Source organism: Sycon ciliatum, chromosome 4 (genome assembly GCF_964019385.1).
Source record: "Sycon ciliatum chromosome 4, ocSycCili1.1, whole genome shotgun sequence".
Lineage (NCBI taxonomy): Eukaryota > Metazoa > Porifera > Calcarea > Leucosolenida > Sycettidae > Sycon > Sycon ciliatum.
The window spans coordinates 31,629,038-31,650,993 of NC_088646.1; the positions used below are offsets into that span (position 1 = coordinate 31,629,038).

The 21,956-nt window shown below is 49.4% G+C and overlaps 2 protein-coding genes across 2 annotated transcripts in view; one reads left to right on the top strand and one right to left on the bottom strand.

The window, feature by feature from the left end:
• LOC135815641 (phosphatidylinositol 3-kinase regulatory subunit alpha-like) overlaps nucleotides 1-21,956 on the top strand; it is a gene marked incomplete in the record, with an annotated part of 58,930 nt that overhangs the window by 12,547 nt on the left and 24,427 nt on the right.
• Nucleotides 256-16,893, bottom strand: LOC135815649 (uncharacterized). The gene is made up of 14 exons (XM_065328972.1): nucleotides 16,158-16,893; nucleotides 14,933-14,992; nucleotides 8,530-8,633; nucleotides 8,093-8,125; nucleotides 6,653-6,787; nucleotides 6,207-6,287; nucleotides 5,744-5,819; nucleotides 5,174-5,293; nucleotides 4,199-4,288; nucleotides 3,252-3,365; nucleotides 2,327-2,404; nucleotides 1,389-1,526; nucleotides 1,112-1,199; nucleotides 256-374 (listed from the first exon to the last, which is right to left on the bottom strand). Exons 1-14 carry the CDS (start codon nucleotides 16,726-16,728, stop codon nucleotides 350-352), a joined length of 1,713 nt encoding a protein of 570 aa, XP_065185044.1. The 5' UTR covers nucleotides 16,729-16,893; the 3' UTR covers nucleotides 256-349.

Consider the following 21,956-nt stretch of genomic DNA (forward strand, 5'->3'; position numbering starts at 1 on the left):
ATGCACAATACCCACCCTAGCTGTGACTGTCAAGGGAATCATGTCTTACACACTACAGGAGAAGTGAAAACTATTACGATGTGCCCAGTAGTGTTGACACATGACAATTTACACTCATTCCCAACAGGTTGGCCTCATTACTGTGAGCAGTGCCGTGGCACAGACTCAGAGTACACAACCGAAAGGATAAAACTGTACTCAGACCATCACAACGATCCATACAAACCCTGTACTCACTGAGACCATCACACAACGATCCAGTCGTGACTGTTACTTACTGCAAGTCACGTCCCGGAGGCCACAGCAATGCCGAGCCAGGGACACGGCAATGGCGTACGGCGACATCTTGTTAAACATGCTGGTTGCGTGCCACCCTACACATAACAACACACCGGACAGCAAGAAACTGTACCATTGTAGCAAGGCTGCGTTGACTAGTGGGAGAGAAGACACTGAGGAAAATGCCCAAGTAATATCAAGACAAAGGTGTGGAGCCCGCTGTCCGTCACTTATTTGCAGTGCTCCAGGTCTGCAGCCCAATCTGGACAGTGAGTGTACAGCTATGACAAAGACAAGCATGTGTCCGTTGTGACTCGGAGTACATGTACTCACACACACTATGTCATCACAATGGAACAACAGCACTGCAGACCTTGGGCCTCCTCCACACTGCATTGAGTCTACTCCTCCACACTGCATTGAGTCTACTCCCCTTGGGCCTCCTCCACACTGCATTGAGTCTACTCCCCTTGGGCCTCCTCCACACTGCATTGAGTCTACTCCCCTTGGGCCTCCTCCACACTGCATTGAGTCTACTCCTCCACACTGCATTGAGTCTACTCCCCTTGGGCCTCCTCCACACTGCATTGAGTCTACTCCACACTGCATTGAGTCTACTCCACACTGCATCGAGTCTACTCCCCACACCCCACCTTGGGCCTCCTCCACACTGCATCGAGTCTAGTCCCCACGCCCCACCTTGGGCCTCCTCCACACTGCATTGAGTCTACTCCCCACACCCCATACGTGTGGCAACACTGCCACGATCTGGCCAGTTTCCAGTGTAATACGGACCTGGCAGTGGGCTATAGCAAGAAACTGTACGGCTCACCTCTGCAAGTGCTGCATCAGCGTGTAGAGTGTGATGCGGTTGTGATCGGGAAGATCCTGTACAAGCTCCATCAGCTGGTTGGCATCTCCTACAGTGATCAAAACACAAGACAGTTAGACACTGACACTGGCATAGGACACATCATCACTGTGGTTCACCTGCTCTGACTGACTGAAAGGAATGTACACTGTATGGCCGGGTCTGCCATGCTCAACCAACCAGAGGTCTCGGCATCTTCGAATGGAATGGCAGACGCATACTCTGCCAGCGTCCTTACCTCGAGCCTCCAAGAATGAATTGTAGCTTTCGGACACAATGAGCGGCCTCGGCAGCGAGCCGAAGAAGACGGGGATGTTGCCCGCCCAACAGTTGATATCCGCCCATCGCTTGTCGTTGATATCGACTTTATCTGGATCTGCATGCAACGAAAGCCAAAAAGCAGTGCATCCAAAGAGATACCGTAGGCACATGCACGTCAGAGACCAAGATTGACCACCAAACACCATGACCGCTTGGTAAGGAGAGGACATGGCTACAGCCATGCCGTTGCAGTGAGGTGCTAAGAGCAGTCAATGGTGGCAGGCTGGTAGCATTGAGGTGCTAAGAGCAGTCAATGGTGGCAGGCTGGTAGCATTGAGGTGCTAAGAGCAGTCAATACTGCCAGGCTGGTAGCATTGAGGTGCTAAGAGCAGTCAATACTGAGTGGCAGGCTGGTAGCATTGAGGTGCTAAGAGCAGTCAATGGTGGCAGGCTGGTAGCATAACAGACCAATACAGTACATGTACACAGAGTTTTCGTATTTTCCAAAAAGTTTCGGTCCTTTCACAAGTGCATTTTCGTGCGATGATAAGACCATGGTCTTATATGCGAGAGACAAACATCGCATCGACATGTACATGTGCAAGTACGCATATTATTGGTTAATGCAAGTACAATGTAACCATGATGAACCTCGTGTGGTTTTGTGATTTTCATTCACATATAAGTGCATGTTCGTATAAGCGAAAATAAGAACATGTCCTTAAATGCACGTGATTGGCGGTACTTATATGGAAAAGTGCCCGGTCCCCGGACCGCCCGGATAAGAGAGATATGAGTGTAGTAAGAAGCATCTGCTGTTAAAGATGTGCACTGTGGAGAATGTGGAACACGTTCTATGTTCTCGAGATATCAAGTTGCCTGCGAAACCCTCAACCCTACATGCAATCATTGTACCTCTGTTCAGCTCCTCTTTCAGAGATTGTTTCTCGCTCTTTATCCCGGGCACGCGGTAGATCCCCTCAGACTGGAGACCTGCATGAATGAGCGAAGACACAAGATCACATACAGAGCTTTAGAGTGATCAACTAACATAGGCACTGCACATCATCAGCCCGGGTGACACCCAAATGTGTACTAGAGTAATTTGCATTCATTTGATCCTACATTTGGGCAAATACTCGTCCGTCCCTCCGGCAACACACACACACACAGCTCTGCATTGCTGTGCATTCTACAGTAGGTCTACGGCATACATGTACAGTTGTGGCAAGTGAAATCCGACACTTGCCATAGGGGACAGCGCCTCAAATGGACATCAATGATGTAATGCACTGCACCTAATTTGTACTATAGAGCCGTATGCATCCCAAACAGGTCGAAAGGTCACAGCTTAGATACACACAGTTCACAAACAAAGTACACATAAGGAGTATTGGTATCCAATTCCCATTCATTTTTGCCAGCACCTTTTGAACCTTGACTGTGATGAGTACTGTCATGTCATCAGACAGATAAAGTAAGTTGTATGCAGCACATGTACTGTACGTATGCAGGGCTGCAGAGGCTGCAGGATGCACGGTGCAGTCCCTTATGCCAAGTGTCGGATTTCACTTGCCACAACTGTACATTGACTTACATATCCATGCAATGTGGCGACCGCCCTATAGAAATATGAGTGAGTAATAATGACGTAATGTGCGCGTGCATGTATTTCATAGGCTTGATAGAAGTAGAAGAACTTTAAAAAGTAACAAGAAGGGCAAACAGTACTGCTACCTTTGCATTCAAAGACTGAAAGTAAATGAAGATTGCTCCAGCGTTGTTTTAGAATTTTAGAAATTCAAGGAACCACATGCATTCAGTGTGCAGCAGTACAAACCTCGTGCGTCCACTGCCTCAATGCACTTCATCACGACGGGTGGAGCAGGCTTCTCGGACGGGTCGAACAAGTGCTCAAGATCACTGCCAAACTGTGGCGTCATACCAACTGCAACTGGTAATGGCAGGAGCATACACACACACACACACACACACACACACACACACACACACACACACCGTGACACACACACACACACACACACACATAAATATACACATAAACAGCAGCACACCAAGCAGTACGCACACAACACAATCACTTGAGTGGACGACGGTCAGACAATAAAAATAATGGTGTGACACTGTGTCAAACTGGCCTGGCTGATAGCTTGCAGGTAGTGTATGAGCCATGGCGTTCTCGCAATCACTGCTAGTCGCTGCAACTGCCGGCATGCATGCAACTAGGGTAGGCTTTCTGGTGTGTGTGTACAGTATGTAGAAATAGGTATCTGTCCATCTCTCTCACTCTCTCTAACTGCTTGCCGGACATGGGTGAACATCCTGCACCTCACAGACAACGCTGTGTCATACATACATGCACAGTTCCTCCAGTCCTTTCAAGCCGTACAGTTCCTGCTGATTCTAATCAAACCAACACCTTTCATCTCAGCGAGCCCCCCCCCCCCCCTCTCCTGGCCCACACTGAAATCCACCAGGAGACAGTCACAGCTGTGTCACTCAATGCGGTAAGAGCAAACAAACTCCCATGCACTACACAAAATAACTTCCAGAAGGAATCGAGCAGAAACCTGCTGCTTTCTTGAAGTCAGGAACTGTTGAATCGCACTACTTAGTTTTGCGTGGCACATGGATTCCACCTGGCTTGTCTGCATCCTTCCAACACTTGAACCACAAAAAAGCGCATGACTTGTGCGGCACACACACACATACACACACACACACACACACACACACACACACACACACACACACAGGTGTGCTTACGAGATGACGCGGGTCGGCGGCGGAACATTCCTGGTTCACACATAGGTAGCTCACTGGTCACGCAGTGCCGATGACACGCTGCTTGACATTCTAAATGGTGCAACAAACAGCAGACATTGGAGTACAGTATCAGCAGGCAGGACGGTTTAAATGCTTGGCACACCTGTCTTTGTAACTCTAGCAGTGATATTCTTCTTTATCACTCTTCTATATCGACCTCAACTAATTCTCGTGATCCTTGACTGGTCCTATATTACCCATATCGCCGCAATATCGACCGCTTATATCGACCGCTTGTATCGACCACTTAGGCATAATATATATAGGGGTAATCTTTCGACTTTGGAGGAACTTGGAATTTTTCTCTCCACTTCAAAAAGAAAAATTGAAAGAAAGAAGACAAAGGAAGAGAACAAGCAGGTTTGAACTCACAACAGTATGAATCTCAAGCAACCCCTTATACCACCCAGCCACTGTGCTGCAGATGCTGAACCCTGTTGTTCTTACAGTCTTGTACCCAAAATAGGCAACATCCTATGTACACTATAGTACAAATGCTATACTAAAAAGGTTAAAATAGCTCCTAAAGGTTCAAATTTTGGGGTTATGGCAAAGGAATCGTGATAAATAGGATATTGACCTCGACTTCGGTCTATATGGGAAATATAGGCCTCGTAAAAGACCTCGGCGGACCTCGGTCTTTTACTCGGCCTATATTTCCCATATAGACCTCGTCTTGGTCAATATCCTATACATATCGTCTCAATTAACGCTCTTTGCCATATGCATACGCATATGCAGACACAAACAGACAGACACGCACACATACACACACAGCCAAGTACATGCACACGCACGCACACACGCGCGCATGCACACACACACACACACACATACACACGCGCGCACACACACACACACACACACACACACACGGATATTCAGGTGTGTGCACAGTGTGTTGTTACTACGTACTTGAACATTTGACTCCTTGCTTGCAGAAACCCCACAGCATCTTGCCACACTTGTCACACCAGCTCGGCGGCAAAAACGAGTGCGAGCGGAAGTCGTGATTGTTGACACGCGTATCAATCCCTGCCAAACAGGAACACGGTGAAATCGGGTCAAAACACACATCAACTATGAGACAGAGGAGTTGAGCACTGCAGTGATCCGTAGCGCTATTTTCCCCTCTTAACTACCTTATCAACTCTGCCAAGAGTGCAGTGGCAATGCACGCTTGCCACAAGGAGCATCACAAGAAACATTCAAATGCCAAATGTTCACAGGACACCAGTGACCAGCCGGTATCATGCCTTGAGGCCACATGACCACCGTGATCGGGAAGATCTCAATTACGGCAGTCACACACCCCCCTCCTTCCTTTATTTCTTTCAAAGAGATACTTCTTGAAGTAGTTTTTCTTTCACAGCTCAATTTTGGTAAACTGCCATGTCCGTGTCGAAATATTATGACCTTGACACCTTTCTCTGCACTTTGGTTTGACAACACAACACAACACAACACAGTGTCACATCACTTCACCTTTCTTGAGTGTTCGCCTGAAGCGGCCGTCCGGGACATTTCTCGCACCGCTGGTTGGCATCAGCGGCTCTGGACTCTGAACACCGCATGGCACACAGAGGACAACAACGTGATAAGATCTCGGTGTCAGGGACCTGGCGAGCTTCACATGTGTAACTTAGCATTAGGTGACTGGCGTTCCGTTCACATAGATTGCATACGTGAGTGCCTTTTAGTTACAGTGGGTGTGATCTAAGTATAAGTGCCTGATTTCTCTAACAAAACTACTAAAATTAAAGTCACACCAAGAATAACATGTTATACAGTGGGCAGGCACAATGAAAGAACCATGGCAAGGTGGATATGAACAGGGTAACATGCCGCATCTGGCATGACAGTGTGTTTGCATGGAATTGTTTGAAAGCTCCCACAGGTCAGTCGGGTCCATGGAATAGTGGGGCAATGCACGTGCACATGACCTAACCGGTGTGGATTGCTGGTAGAACAGCTCTCGTATGCACTCCAGAATGGCGTCGCGGTGATCGCGTGTCAGCACTCCCAGGCCCTGTGGTGGTGGTGGTAGTGGTAGCATGGCAGGAAACAACAGCACGGCATTTGAAATGACAACGATAGCACACAGTACCTATTCAGCCAAGAGTGCTGTGGTGCTGATTAGTCTGAGGCGGGGATGACACAATGTCATGAAGAAGCTAGTGTGTTGCCTATGAACAGTAGCCAAGCGCAAGGCCCAAAGTGTTCTGTGTATGGCACACTGTGTGAGTATGAATGGATACAGGACAGCCAATGTAGTATTCAGGGACGTCACCTCATTGCAAAACAGGTTCAAGGTAGCATCCACAAAATACCAAATGCGCACAGTTAAAACTAGCCCGACAAGCGCTCCAGGCTTCCAACAGTGTGTCCCTGTACCTGCAGATCAGCATCCACCAGTCGAAGCAGCTTAGCGCCATCGATGAGATTGCTGTCAAACATGGGCGCATACTGGTCCAGGTTGCATGCAAACAGCCAGACCAGCACATCCTGGACATTCCAGAGGTTTGGCGACTGGAAACGGGCAACAAACACCGAGAACAGACATGCCACAATGTAACGCATATAGCAACGTAGAAAACATACAAATGCCAACGCTCACAGTGTACTGCATGTGTGTATGCATGAGCTGGTACACGTACGTAAAGACTGAAACTGGCAGCTTCAGTTCACTTCAGGCCTACAATCTCGAACTGAGCGGCTTTCATGGGGCTAGTAAGCACCATCGATGAAACACTGTTAGCGCTACCTTTACGGCACTCTGGCAACCCGTTTATGATTAAATAGATGTATGTCAGAAGGCCCACAATACACACCCACCCCAGTGACTGCGCAAATAGCTTTTAGTTATAAGCACATACACTTCATCTTTGGTGTCAAGGGACAAGAGCAATCACACAACAGTTCTCTGAAGAAGATCCCTCCCCCAAAAAAATCGAACCTGACAAGTACATGCCAGAAAATATAACCTTTTTTCCAAATTCTTGAGCCTACACCGTCCCAGTTTGTACCCGAATTTATGCTGACCTTTCATACAAACTTCCAGTCAACTTGCCCATCATGCTGGCGGCTTATACTGGGCATATAAACCTCATACCTCATACAAACCCCATACAAACCCCATATAGACCGCCACCATAGAAACAGGAAGAAGTTGACTGTCAGTTTGTATGAAGGTCAGCATAAGTATAATACATCCCACTAGTACGCTTGTACGTGAAATATAAACCATCATACAAACCTGGGCTTCGCCTCGGTTTGTATGTCGGTTTATATTTCACGTACAAGCGTACTGTTGGGTTGCATTATATACATATAGACACCTCCCGAATGGGAACTCCCATGCAATACAACGTAGCAGTATGCTGCGATGTAGTTCAGCACATGTCCGGAGCCTGGATGACTGTGTGCCGGGTAAGCACTGCAGTGCACACTTGTCCTGACCACCGACAAAACGTAGCTGAAGGAGTGCTCACCCCGAAAGTTAGTACAGTACACAAGAATAAGTACGGGAGACGAACATGTATAGTGAAACAGCTGTCTAAGACGACCGCTCAGGGGACCTTCGAAACGTGGTCTCTGTTACCAGGTGGTCTCCTTATCCAGGGTCCTTTGACTGGAACTAGCATCCCTTAGTCCTGGTGTCAGCGGTCTTCTAGGACAGGTGGCCACCTTATCCGAGTGGTCACCTTATCCGAGTGGTCGCCTTGACAGGTGGTTTACTGTACTTGCACTGAAAGTTAGCACATACTGGCAGTGATAACATACTGGCACATTTTTACAGTTTTTTTTTACGGTATAGACAATTATGATACGTACCATGCGCTCATCCGCAAGAACATCTTCAAGCCACTGCAGGATTGAGTAGATACGTACATGTGCACAAACACGCATACACACACGTGCGCACATACACACACACACACATAATGGTTGACCGCATCATCCTGAAATACCTTCCGACCCCCCCCCCCCCCCCCCGATATTTCATATGGCACTGCCCAGTAACAGCTACTCACGCGCCCCCCGGGCGGAGTATGTAATACCGGTATGGCTATATTGCATACATGCCGCCTCCACTGCTTCGGCTGCCATCCCTGTGTGTTTCCCTGTGCGTTTTTGCTGGTGTTTGCACCATGATGGTTTGTGGCTACTTTGTAAAAAATAAAATGTATGTGGCTTAATCAGGCCAGCTGGACATAACGGATTAGTACGCGGTGTATTGATGCCATGATGAGACAGTGCCCGTGACTCACCCGACTGCCAACTCTGACTGGACCAGAGTCTGCCCGGCGTGCACCGGCGCAGTCGGCCTGAAACACGTTGCTGCAGGTATCACTGTGGGCGATGACACCGCATCCTGTGCATGTTCAGAGGCAACACACGGCAACGCGCAGTTAACATTACTTGAGTACATGCATGCTCCAAGCACCCAGCAAGATACATGTCATTGGAAGCATAACATGTAAGTACTTTTAAAATTGTGTGCATGCGTGTGTATGTGTACATTGCCTGGCAGATACGACGGGGTTTTTGCTCTGCAACAACCACATACTGTATATCACCTTATTTTCGGTGTTGTAAAATTTCGGTAAAAGCCAACCCCTGACCTTTCGGTGTAAGGATAAATTCGGCGTGCATGGCACCAAAAAAAAAAAAAAAAAAAAAAAAAAAAAAAAAAAAAAAAGCTCTTGCACTAATAAGTAATATCTCCGCCAAGCAAGGCCAAAGGGCTCCACATATGTATACCGGTACATGTTATGTATGTACAATGCACTACCGGTATACCAGTATACAAGTTGATTTTTTTAATTTGACAGTGATTTTCATGATTTTTACATATTTTTGGTATTTCGGAAAATTTAGGTGTAATGTTAAATTAGGTGATCCAGGACCAGTACCGAAGTTACCGAAATTTAAATTACACCGAAATAAAGGTGTTATACAGTACTTGTTATCAAGTTAATCATGGTTATACCAAGTGCTAGCACTGATGTTTGGCTAGTAGAGGGGCCGGTGGGGGAGGAGGAGGAGGAGGAGGAGGAGGAGGAGGAGGAAGAAGAAAGAAGACGAAGGAAGAGGCGCTGGGTTGGGTTGGCAAATATACCCAGAGAACGAGCAAAAACAGTCACATACGGTAGGAGTATTGCCGTCGAGCACCGGCAAAGTTGAACTGTGATGTATAACCGTTTGTAAAGCGGTTTATATGTTGGTACAAGTACCATGCACAGTGACAATGAATACACTGATCTCACTGAAAGCTCCCCCAACAGTAAAGACGGCGAGGCACGGAGGGGGGGGGGGGGAGAGTGGAGTGCATGTATTTGTACTAGTATGTGTGTCTGTATATGCATGTGTGTGAGGGGAGGGGAGGGGTGATGTGTGTGTGTGTGGTGTGTGTGTGGGGGGGGGGGGCAGTCTGAGGTGAGGTGTGTGTGTGTGTGTGTGTGTGTGTGTGTGTGTGTGTGTGTGTGTGTGTGTGTGGTGTGTGTGGGGGGGGGGGGCAGTCTGAGGTAAGGTGAGGTGTGTGTGTGTGTGTATTATGGTCACACACGTCTTTCTTCTCTGTCTCAGACTCTTCCTGACTTTTCTTTCATTCTCCAGTGGATGGTTACCAACAGCCAGTGCATGCCGGAGTATGTGGGGTGATGTGTGTGCGTGAAAAAAAATGAAACAGACCAAAAAGTAGGGATTCTCTGGCCAGAAAGAGCCACTTCATAGCTGTGTGGTGTAGACCAGGCTGAATAGTGGCGGTCAATTCTTCAGCCTTGCAAGCTGTTGAATGGTGCAATCTCAGCACAAACTGCTATGGCTTCTGCTGTAGCATCGCTATCATCACCTCTGGCGGTGGGCGTCAAAATGGTCAAAAATGGTGTGTGTATGTGTGTGTGTGTGTATGTGTGTGTGTGTGTGTGTGTGTGTGTGTGTGTGTGTGTGTGTGTGTTTCTGAATTTGCTGGGGCGAGGGTTCCGCGACGCGGTCGCCAGGGCAGTGTCTTTTCTGTCACGACCGTTGTGGTCCTCGTCTCTCCATTCGCGGTGGTGTAGCTGACCCCCGAATGGTTTCAAACTGCGAAGCTCGGAGTACAGTGGTGGCAGAGGCATGAGCTGTGAGTGGAGACGGTTGCTGGAGATGGATGGTGATGCGGGGAGAAGAGTTACGCTGCCTGACGACGAGTGGGAAATTGTTTGATCCTGCAATTTCAGTTCGAGCGCGGTGGACTTCTAGACGATGTGTCCTCATGGCTGTTTTTCAACGCTTGGCCTATCGCTGATATCCCTGCGTGGAATGTTCTTCCAGTGGAGTCCAGGTGGGACTTCGGGTGCTCACACTCCATCACCTGGTTGATTATTTCGGAACTGCAATAATACAAGTTCAAATTGTTTCCTTTTTGTGCGTATCTCTTGTCATCTCTCTTTTATATACGTCGCACACCAGATGTACTACTATCGCTGTCTTTCTCCTGCTATCTCTCTCTGCTTGCTGTTTTTTGTTTTTGTTGCCACTGCCCCTCATCATACCCATGCTTGGGTGGAGGGCGGCGTGACCCGTTAGGGTAGCTGTCAATACAGTACAGTACAGTACAGAGTGTGTGTGTGTGTGTGTGTGTGTGTGTGTGTGTGTGTGTGTGTGTGTGTGTGTGTGTGTGTGTGTGTGTGTGTGTGTGTGTGTGTGTGTGTGTGTGTGTGTGTGTGTGTGTGTGTGTGTGTGTGTGTGTGAGGGGTGACCCCAAGGGGTAGCTGATTGATAGTAGCAGTAGTAGTAGTAGTAGTAGTAGTAGTAGTAGTAGTAGTAGTAGTAGTCAAAGAACTTTATTGAAAATCCATGATAATGTGATCGGAAAGATGATGGAAGAAAAATCCGAACTCGAATCAAATCCAGGCAATTATTAGCAGTCACTACTATCAAAGCAGATCATTATTCACAATAGCGCAACTTAGAAAGCCGGCCAAAAAGGAAGATATTGAAATTAACCGAAGGCCTCCGCGCACAGCACATGGAGGGCCTTATAATTATATTCCCACTCACAACTGGAGCAAACGGCATTGGTCCAGGAATGAAATTGCTACACGCTTTCGGCAGTATGAAGCTCTGCACCCACGAAAGCAAGTAATCAGCCAGCGGAGCAAAATAAAAGAGATCCTGCAGCGCAAATGCGACATTACCATTGCATAACTAAGCTCCGGCTGCTTCTCGACAATGAGCTGAACAATGTTCTTTAGAGCACGGGAACATTCGGAAGCGCACATACCATTGGTCGCGAAAACCAAAGGTGTGAAGGTGCCTCGCTCAACATCAATCACACGTTGTAGATAGGCCCGTTTCTTCTGTGCTTCGTTACGAGACAACTGGGCAAGTACATCCGATCTCGACAGCAAGGACGCCGAGGGGTGGGTGACCCTCACATCAAAAAATGCATCTTGCTGTCGAGACCAGAAGCCCCTTGCACAAATGTCCAAACGAGCCTCAGGAGAACGATTGGCAGTGGCACAATCCAATGACTCACCAGTCAAAGGCAGCAACGTAGGCTCTATCCTTACATCTGAAATGACAGCCGAAAACACCTCCGCCAACAGGTCCCGAATCTCATTATGGCGTAGACTTGGGTAGCCCCCTGTTGGACATACCGCAGCGTGATCGAGCGTCATGGCCGCTCCACATACGCAGGATGATGGTAATTCATCCAGTGGCCAGCCGTAACGAATTGCCACTGCATCACGAAAGGCGGACTTGTTCAAGACGAATCCACAGGAGGCAAGCGGCTCCGCCGTAAGCCAACTTCCCACACCGGCATCTCTGGAGGTTTCCAGCAGAACACGCTGAGGGCCACTTAGGGCAGGGGCCAGCTCTGACAGCTGGGTCCTATGCATAGCAGCACGTTGATTGTTTTGATGTCTCCGGAGAACGCTGGTGTCGGAGACAACCCGAGCCGGCGTCAACTCATTGGACCCCGACCGCAGCATTCGCACGACGGGCCCAGTGACAACTTCACTTATCCGGCGCTGCACCTCTGCGTCCTCCGACACCACAGGAATAGCGAGGCCACCATATCGCACTGGTAATGCCAGCAGCTTCCGCTCCGAATCAGAAACCTCAGTCCGGCCAGTTAACGTAGGGATATATTTATTATTTATGACATCATCCAGTGGTCTGTACGAAGAAGCCAACCCTGGATGACTTCGGATGTGATAATTCCACTTGCTCTTCATACCACGGACAAATGCGGAATATGCGGCGTGGGGCTGTGTAAGCGAGATGTCAGCCAAGAGGCTCATCTCCCGCACCCAACTCGCAATGTGGCTATCGAGATTATCAGCAATGAACGTCGACTGGCCAACAGCACCTCCCAGGTACCTCGCTCCACCAGTTCGTATTGCAATACCAGTGGCATCGAACATGTCAACGGCCGCCCGCTCCAGATCCGGCTTGACAAGGAGTGTCGTCTTTGAGGCATTGGGGAAATAACCATACTCCGGTCCAATGTCAGACAAAGCCAACCAAAACTTGTGCACGTCCATCATCCTTCCACCAGCCTCGCCGTCATCCGCATACCAGCACTGGCCAATAGATGGGTGGTCACTTGACAGGCGTCTGATCATAGGGCTAATAGCCAGCGCAAACAGTGCCATGGCCAAAGGATCGCCCTGGCAAGTACCCTCTCGAGACAAGATCCTGTCACCACCCGGCAGAAACAACGATATTGGAGCGCCATATGTGTTTTGGAAGATTGTGGATACGGCAGGACACACTCGAGGAACGTTATGAAGCGCTGCCTGTCTGTTAACAGCATTAAATGCATTAGACGCATCTATGAACAAAATAGCCTCTGTTTCCGGATCCAAATACTGGCTCTGCACAGCAAGGACCGCAGCCTCACACGCAGATGGCATGCCCACACAAACCTGAAATGGGGCTACAGCCGCAACAACATCAGTGGAGACGCAATCCAATATAGCTTTAGCGATAATACGGCGGTGTACTTCACCAACAGCTATCGGTCTCACACCTATGCTGGAAGTAGCGCCAGCAGCATCACCAGCCGACTTCTCCAAGGGAACAAGGCGAGCTGCCACGAACGCTGACAGAATCTGAGGATCGACAACCTCCCTGCAGAGTCGCTTCGCTGCTGCAGCCAACGCCGATGCAAGGTTCGCCGATGCCCCCTTGAACACCGTGAGCATTCTCTGCCAGGCAGCGACGTCCAGTCCCGATGGACCTCCCGACCCAGAACTCTTCATGCGGCCAGCTGTCTTTTTGATTTTTTCTGCTGAAATCGTTTCAAACATAATCTGGTTGGGCAGATCTGGTTCACAGTCCAACAATATTCCCTCGGCTGGATCCACAGGAGCAGGGTGCTTCTTCTGAAGCACGTCACGGACCGTCTCACCCGAGGATTGCACCGCAATATCATCAGACCGGAGAGGTTTGCCACACCGCCCCTCTGACAAACCAGACAGAGCCTGACCCAGCCGACCACCGTGCACAAGCTTGGCAAAATCCGTGTCCGACATCCCACTGTCTCCACCACCGCCAGCAGACCCCGAGCGGGGACGCAAGTGAGCCTGGACGCAACGGGACTCCTCCAACAGTGGCTGCAAGTCACCAGCAGCCCACATGTCCATGCGCCGCTGCAGATGCTCTGTATTCTCCTTGCTTCTGCTGTGCGGCTCAGGTCGCTGCAGCAAGAGGTGACTGGCAACCGCCACACACTCCCAAGCGACACAGGCAGCTGGACCACCAGATGCAAAAGTGTTTATGAAGTCCGCGATAATGTTAACGAAACGCTTGCCAGTGGAACCCGAGGGGGTCATAAAAAGGTTCCGCTGCCAGCACACAACCTGTCCATATGCAGTCCGCATCCAAATAGCCAACTCCGCATGCCGTGACCATAGAGGAGCAACTAGGTAGTAGTAGTAGTAGTAGTAGTAGTAGTAGTAGTAGTAGTAGTAGTAGTAGTAGTAGTAGTAGTAGTAGTAGTAGTAGTAGTAGTAGTAGTAGTAGTAGTAGTAGTAGTAGTGTGTGTGTGTGTGTGTGTGTGTGTGTGTGTGTGTGTGTGTGTGTGTGTGTGTGTGTGTGTGTCTGTGTGTGTGTGTGTGTGTGTGTGTGTGTGTGTGTGTGTGTATGTCACAAGACAGTCTTGTGACTGCATGTGTGTGTGTGTGTGTGTGTGTGTGTGTGTGTGTGTGTGTGTATGTGTGTGTGTGTGTGTGTCCCATATGGTGCAGTGGTATGTGCAGCGATTTCCAATCGATAGGTTGCGGGTTCGATTCCCGACGATTATGGTCACACACGTCTTTCTTCTCTTTCTCAGACTCTTCCTGACTTTTCTTTCATTCTCCTGGGTGGTTACCAACAGCCAGTGCATGCCGGAGTATGTGGTGTGATGTGTGTGCGGGAAAAAAGAAGAAAAAAAGACCAAAAAGTAGGGATTCACTGGCCAGAAAAAAGCCACTTCTAAGCTGTGTGGTGTAGACCAGGCTGAATAGTGGTGGTCAATTCTTCAGCCTTGCAAGCTGTTGAATGGTGCAATCCCAGCACAAGTTGCTATGGCTTCTGCTGTAGCATCGCTATCATCGCCTCTGGCGATGGGCGTGCAATGGTCAATGGTGTGTGTATGTGCCGGTGTGTAAGGAAAAGGTGAGGGCCCAGTATGCTTACGTCTGCAGACCGTCGCGTTAGGCTGGTTGTCCGGTAGCTTAGACCAGATGTATCCTTCACCTGCAGCCAGTGCAGGCAAGCAGTGAAAGGACAGAAGCACAGATACCACCGATAATGCACTCTTAGCATGAGAAAGAAGTTCAAAGAACAGCTTTGGCAATGTCAAATAATGAATCCTGAAATAACACCTGCTTACTGCGTACCTTGCTACATGTAGCAAGGCAGCAGGATAGCTACTCCCACTATTTCTTGGATGGAATGGTGCCTGGATCGCGGCCCCGTGGTCGCCCCGCCACAATTGGTTCACCAATATCAAAGACTGGACCAAAGAATCTTGCAATTCTCTCTCTCTCTCGTTGCGGCTGATCGTGATAGGTATAGGCAGCTAATATCAGTGTAGTTAGGTTTTTATTTTTTACTTTTTATGCTGCTGCCTTATGACACACACGACGTCCCTACGACCAGAATGGATATGGGTTATACATACATACATACTGCATGCCTACCCAGGTTAGGTTACGCCATACGCAAGAGTCAGGGCCACCTAAGATGTGCAGAATTTGGTCCGAGTGACTTGTTCTGGTATGTTTTATGCATGTTTGCTATATGGATGACGAAGAGGAGCAAAATTTGAGGAATTGACCGCCATAAGCTGTTTATGGCTCTGCCAACTTCACTGCTTTTCGAGCATTATCCGCTAAGGGCTACGGTGTTGCGAAAATGAAACTGCACATCACCCTACGAGCAGCCCGGGAACGTACGCCATCTACCCCCCCCCCCCCCCACCCCCACCCCGAAAAAAATTGGTCTGGTGTGTTCGTCTCCCAGCCCAGACCCGTAGCCAGAATACCCTGTCAAGGTGTAACGCTGTGAGCTGGCCATTATAGCGTGGACAAAGGTGGCTACGTTCTCATGCTAATATGGGCGGAAGTTATGCCCGCACTCATTAAAATTAGTTGTCGGTATCCCGCTTTTGGCATAATCAGTGTTGGGTGTCCTGCAATACCGTTACAGCCAGTGTGACATGGCAGTCAGTCATTGAGCGGGCCCAGTGACCACGCTAACCACATGTACAGTGTCAGTGTTGCTCATTGAAATCCAGTCGCGTCACTCAAGTACGCGCCGGGTGTTGTGCAGCCCTAGACCTGCGAACACTGCGCAGCGCAAGCTTGAGCGACGCGGCTGGATTTCATTGAGCAGGACTACACATGTATGCCACACTTACAGTGGACACACTGGCACGGTTTGTTGATGTTGACGTTGACAAGCTGATGGCCGCCGGGACTGGTCGGCTGCGCGGGCGACGACGACGAGCTAGTGTGCCGTGTGATGGGTGGCGCCTCGCCACCGCCACCTGGCCGCTGCCCCACCGGCGGCGGTCTGTACGGCACGGGTGCCGGGTCGCTATGGCGAGACGTGCGCTGCTGGATGCGCGGCACGACCGGCGGGGGAGCGCTGCCGCCACCGCTGCCGTGCTCCGTGGAGTCGGACACGGAGCGGTCCCCGGGCGCCGGCCTGGGCGGACGCGGCTGTGAGGGCTGTGCGGGCGGCGGTGGCGTGGGCTTGGCGGGACGCGGCGGTTGATCCTTGAACTCGCCCAGAAGGCTTGTGTAGTTCCCGGGAAACTTGCCCATCGCGCCCGTGGTCTCGTTACGACCAATCATCCAGTCTTGCTCGTTTGGCCAGTCACCAGTGTCCAATGGGCGCACGACCAGTGAGTCGCCTTTGGACATGCTGATTTCAGAGTCATTCCGATTCGCAAAGTTGTGCTCGGCTGTGTAGCGACGATACGCCATGTCCCCTGCTTCTTGCACGCTACACGTGCACACCGACCGAGAACCTCCAACAGACGAGCACAATCCCTGATCGGCCTGGCGCGTATCCAACGGATCGCGGACGACAAACACGGGCGGTCCCCGCGCTTCGGGGCTCAAGCAACCGCCTACGACTCCGAGCACAAGTCAAGAGTAGCTTCTGGGGTCGTGCTGCGCCGGACTGACTTACCTCGGATGTTAGTCAGCAAGTGACCACGCGATGGTTTGTCGGAGAGGTTGGGTACGTAGTCGAGCCAGGGATCCAGCCAAGGCTCTGTTGGCTCCTAAATTTGCGTCATTTTGTTCTCCACGGCCGGCTTCTAGGCTTTTCTGTCCCGCTATTTGGCTTGGCTCAGATCTGTAGCAATCGCTAGCAACAAGAAGGTAAGAATGGCCAAGCTGGGAGCATTCACAACCAGCTGCCGTTTACAGTCATCTATCCCCAAGTTCACCCCAACGCCAGCACTGGCGCAGCAATGACATTGTGTAGCTGACGCTGTGGAGCAGACCAGGTGGTCGACCTGCTGACCTTCGCTGGAGCCCCGTTTCCGACCTTACATCCACCACGTCGTTCACACAGCAGGCAGGTCAGAGAGCTATAAAGTATAAGAGCTAGAGCCTAGTCGAGGTAAGACTACCAAAAATGTACAGGGTAAGAGGAAAGAGCAAATGAGGGAGAAACGTCAGCTAAAATAAATATGTAACCATAGCGCCGCACATATACATACCATGTACCATGGCATTGGCGAAACTCAAACTCGTGTCAGAAAAAAAATTATGTTACATTTTAGTCCCTGATCTTTCAAGTCCTTGACTTGTCACATGCCCAGACTGTGCAGTTACAAACTAATTACTTACATGCTAGTGAGTGAGCTGAGCTGATGATCAAAATAATCACAACTCGAGTAACAGTTGTGTTCTGAGGCATAACAGCATGGCCGGCAGGAGTTCGCAAGAAGCTCATAATCTGTCAGATCTAGTCATGTAGATTTTGTAGTTTCAACGTACAAAATATTCCCGTGTTGCCTAGTTCCAGTGGAGCTACTGTGAGAGCTTTTACTTTTACAGTTTTAGCCTGGATTGGTAGAATCCATAGGCATAGGATCTAGGATAGGATGGCAGTATCACAGCATTAGCGGTGTTCCGGCAAGGTTCGAGGTGTTGTGCTTCTAGAAGTGCAGCTAATCACACAGGACCTCAGGGGTAGCACACCATCAGCACCAGGGGGGGGGGGGGGGGGGGGCATCATGGTCATGCCTCATGTTGAGTGCTACCCAGGGAGCTCGGGAGTCCTACCGAGACGGTTTGTGTAGGACCCCCTGGTGCTATCTGAACTAAGTTACTTAGGCCAAGCTAGTTACTAGTTAGGGCTGAAGCACTCCTGAACATACAATGGCTGACTGAAGGACTACCTGAGCTGTACAATGGCCCACTGAGTGAAAATGCAAAATAACTGTTGGACCCTAGCTGGGCCCCGCTGCAGACATCTGGATCACCCACAAATCCTCCTAGTACTTCAAAAGTAGTAGTACTGAGTACAGTCAGTCACACTCATAAGTTAGGGCCAAGGCTCTCAGACAGGTGAGGGAAATGCAAATATTAGGAATCGTGCAGGGTGCGTGCTTCAAGGGGCATCGGGGACTTCCAACTTAGCAGTAGCAAGATTGTAAGCTTCCCGGAGAGAGAGAGAGAGTGTGCAACTCCTGATACATTTTCCGAGCCACGGTACCGTAAAAGCCCGTGTATAGGCCCCGGGCGTATAGAATAGCAGCCTCGATTTCCTGGGCGTATACAAGGGCACGGGCGTTATTTTGGAACCGGGCGTATACTTGGAATAGGGATATCAGTAAGTATTGGGTATCGGTACCTGTACATGTACTGGTGTTGCCGGCATCCCTGGGCGTATACATGGGCATGGGCGCTATTTTGAAACACAAGTGTTGACTTCCCCTGACTGGGCGTGTACACGGAGGGTGGGCGTATACAGGGGCTTTTACGGTATGAGGTTTGCCGACAGTGAAAACTCACATCATGTGCCAGTGTAGTGTTCCTCTCTTGCCGCAGTACTGTCATAGCTATAGAGGTTATCCAATTATGCCATCAGTTGAGATGCTTTGGCGAAGTCGTGGACTCACCGCACACCGCTCGGCTGCGCTTGCACTAGCGACCCACTCTGCACGCATGGCCGCGGCCCATAAGCGAATCCGCTGGCGCACCCCGTACATGTATACTTAGCGCCAATACCATGAACACTGCGGTTCCGCTGACCCCCCCCCCATGACTGAGATCATTCGCATATCCTCTGTACTGGAGCATAGTTCCCAGCTGGGGCCCTTGGTGGGAACGTCGCTGATTCAGTCATCTCCTAGACAGGAGGCTAACATGTCTTACTTTTACAAGTGATTTAGCTCTCTACTGGATATGGTAGCAGGCTGGAGTCACGGGTAGCACGATTGCCAAGGCCAAGAGTACTAATTGCTAGTAGACTACAGTAGTAGTCAGTACCTCTAGTCTAAGCCCTTGCAGGCTTGCTGCATCATGCATGTGCATTGTCATAGGGCTTGAAAGTGATGACGTCAAAACGGCCAGTGAGTAGTAAGTTGACATCAGATTTCTATTTTTGGATCCACTAAGGTGTGACTTTGCTATTGCCTACAGTCCATTCATCGGAAACTGGCCCGCTGGCTTTTGAAAGTCGGATTTGGGCCGAATTGAGGATCAAAAACCCACTTTAAATCTCAAAAATCTGGGTTTTGGATCTGCTTCTCCATACATTTTGCCATGGCATACCTGTCCTAATTTTGTAAAACCTGGCTGAATTTCTATTTCCCTGTTCTTGGACTTTTCTGGCCTCAAATGTGGCAAGGAGTATTTGCACGGGTCACACAATGCAGGATGTACTGTTGTTTTCGCGATATCTACAACTATGTGAGAGAGACACCAAAAAGTTAGGGTGTCAGTTTCCAATGAATGGACTGAAAGTATGTGGGTGCATAGCAACCCACTCATGTCGCATGCAGGTGTGGCTTTTCTGATTTCGCCACCAGTTGTAACCCCGCCCCCAGTAGCCAAATCAGTCAGTTTCACTGGCTACATCACCATGCTGTGGGTAAGACCGCTTGAAATGTGCTTGGATCCATACAAAAACTGGATCCAAGTGGATCCAGTTTTTGAATTTTTGAAATTGTTGCTATGCTGTGACGTAGCACTTTCAAGCCCTGTTAGAATAATGACAATGCACATGCATGACTGAGACAGCAAGCCGGCAAGGGCATAACAGCCATTAGATCTAAGATCAACGATGGACCTGATACTTGTCACAGTGATGCTTGACGATGAGGTCGAGGTGAGACTTGTATTGTCTTGATAATATCCTGACGCAAACCGTACTACTGACTGTAGACTGGTATAATATGCTAGCATTTGCCTGATAGGTAACATGTTTTCACGGTGACAGCGTGAACAAGGCGAGGGCGCACTGTTGGGAAACAGTGAAGAAGTGGAATCATCGACGTGAATACATGCGATAGTACGGCACACAACCGACTCTGCATTACCAACATGCAGGCAAGGTTTCTGCCGGGTGTGGTGAAGGCCTACCCATGGCCGCACCGGAACTTCACCAACCCCGTCTGCAGTGAGCACCTTCTCACAGCAGTAGTCATTGGTAGTGACCGATTTTTACTGTTGAGCGGCTGACGAACTGAGAGAAGGACGCCATATGCAGAAGTTGGCAGGAAATGCACAGACGCAACGAAATTACAGACCCCAAAAAGAGCAACGACACTGAGGCAACCACAGTCAGGGGATTGTAAATAGTTACGGCCGGATTTCAACTCCCAAGTACTAGATCAGGGAATTTTCCTACGCCCCCTAGAATAATGAAGGTCTGAGCGCCGCATACCGGGGCATTGCCCTGTACGGTTCAAATGGTCACAAGACCGAGACTCTACCAACCGGTTTATGGTTTATAATATACAGTGCTCCTGACTACAACCATCATTGAACTCGGTTGGCAGAGTCCCGGTCTTGCGACCCTTTGAACCGTATGGGAAAAACCCCGGTTCGGACCCTCTTTATTCTAGGGGGTGGTCAGTGACTTTGGAATTTTTTGTTTTTGCTAACACAACGTTGTTGTTGACCACCAACGACAACAACACTACATCAGCAAAAAACAAAAAAATTCCAAAGTCAACGCAAGACTGGGACTCTGCCAACCGGATTATGGTTGAAGCCAGGAGCACTGACTGTGTGTCCTCGCCTTGTATTTTGTAAACAAAGTAATAAGTAACATGCTGTCGAAATCGAAACTGACTAGTATTATGGCTGGAGTCTTGTCTTTGTAGTAGTGTACGTAGTGTATACATGTAGGCCAACCCAGTCGACATGGTGGACCTACCCACTGCACTGCAGTCTGCATGCTTGCATGGTGCTGTTGCGGGCAGTGGCACCCACGCCATGATGTCAGTGCCTGCCTTGTCGCATCTTCATACTACATCATTATCGATATAAAAACCGCTCTGTGAGCGGTTCTGATAAACCTTTACTGGTACTGCTCCGTCGTAAAAGTAAGAAATTAGAACTGGCCCATTGTCCCCCCAAATGCGAACTGATCCACCTAAATCGCGAATGACGGGACCCGAACGCACCAGTAGCACGAGGTCGGGAGGGCACAGGACAGCAATAGACCCTTTGCACAATAACGGTCACGTGATCCGAGACGGGGCATCCTCTTCGATTTTTGTGCAGAGTATCAGTTGTTGAGCATGGTGGAACACTGTATTTTTCCATTTTGGAGATGGAGGAGAGAGTGTCGAGTGGTTTGCCATCGATGGCTGTGGAACCCGTGGACGAACTGTCAAATGAAGATCGGTTGTGTAAGGAACTGAACAGTTTTCTGCTGAATAAGGGTGCGTATCTGTCTGGAAAACGAAGGAGTTGTTGGAGCGGTAAGTTTTCCGCATTCAGTGGATATTTCGGATTACTGTAGATTGAAATTTATTTTTATTTTCTCTACCTTCTCTCCTCTGTCGATGTAGAGAACACTTCTCCATGCAGAACCCTGATGCTCCTAGAACTAAGAAGGGCACCACTTCCTCGAGTGTACCTTCATCATGCCCAACATTTCATGCGTCCCAGTGGATGAGTGATGAACCTCTGTTTCCCAGAGTGAGTGCCACACCATGCTTGCTCGTCTCCAACGCAGGGGC

What these genes read in the sequence shown, in the direction of transcription:
- LOC135815649 (XM_065328972.1), bottom strand. Translation starts at nt 16,728, where the DNA reads ATGGCGTATCGTCGCTACACAGCCGAGCACAACTTTGCGAATCGGAAT. An exon ending in CAGGCGAACACTCAAGAAAG is followed by an intron (nt 5,294 to 5,743) that starts GTGAAGTGATGT and finishes CCTGTTTGGCAG; the next exon opens with GGATTGATACGCGTGTCAAC. An exon ending in CTGATGCAGCACTTGCAGAG is followed by an intron (nt 375 to 1,111) that starts GTGAGCCGTACA and finishes TGTTATGTGTAG; the next exon opens with GGTGGCACGCAACCAGCATG.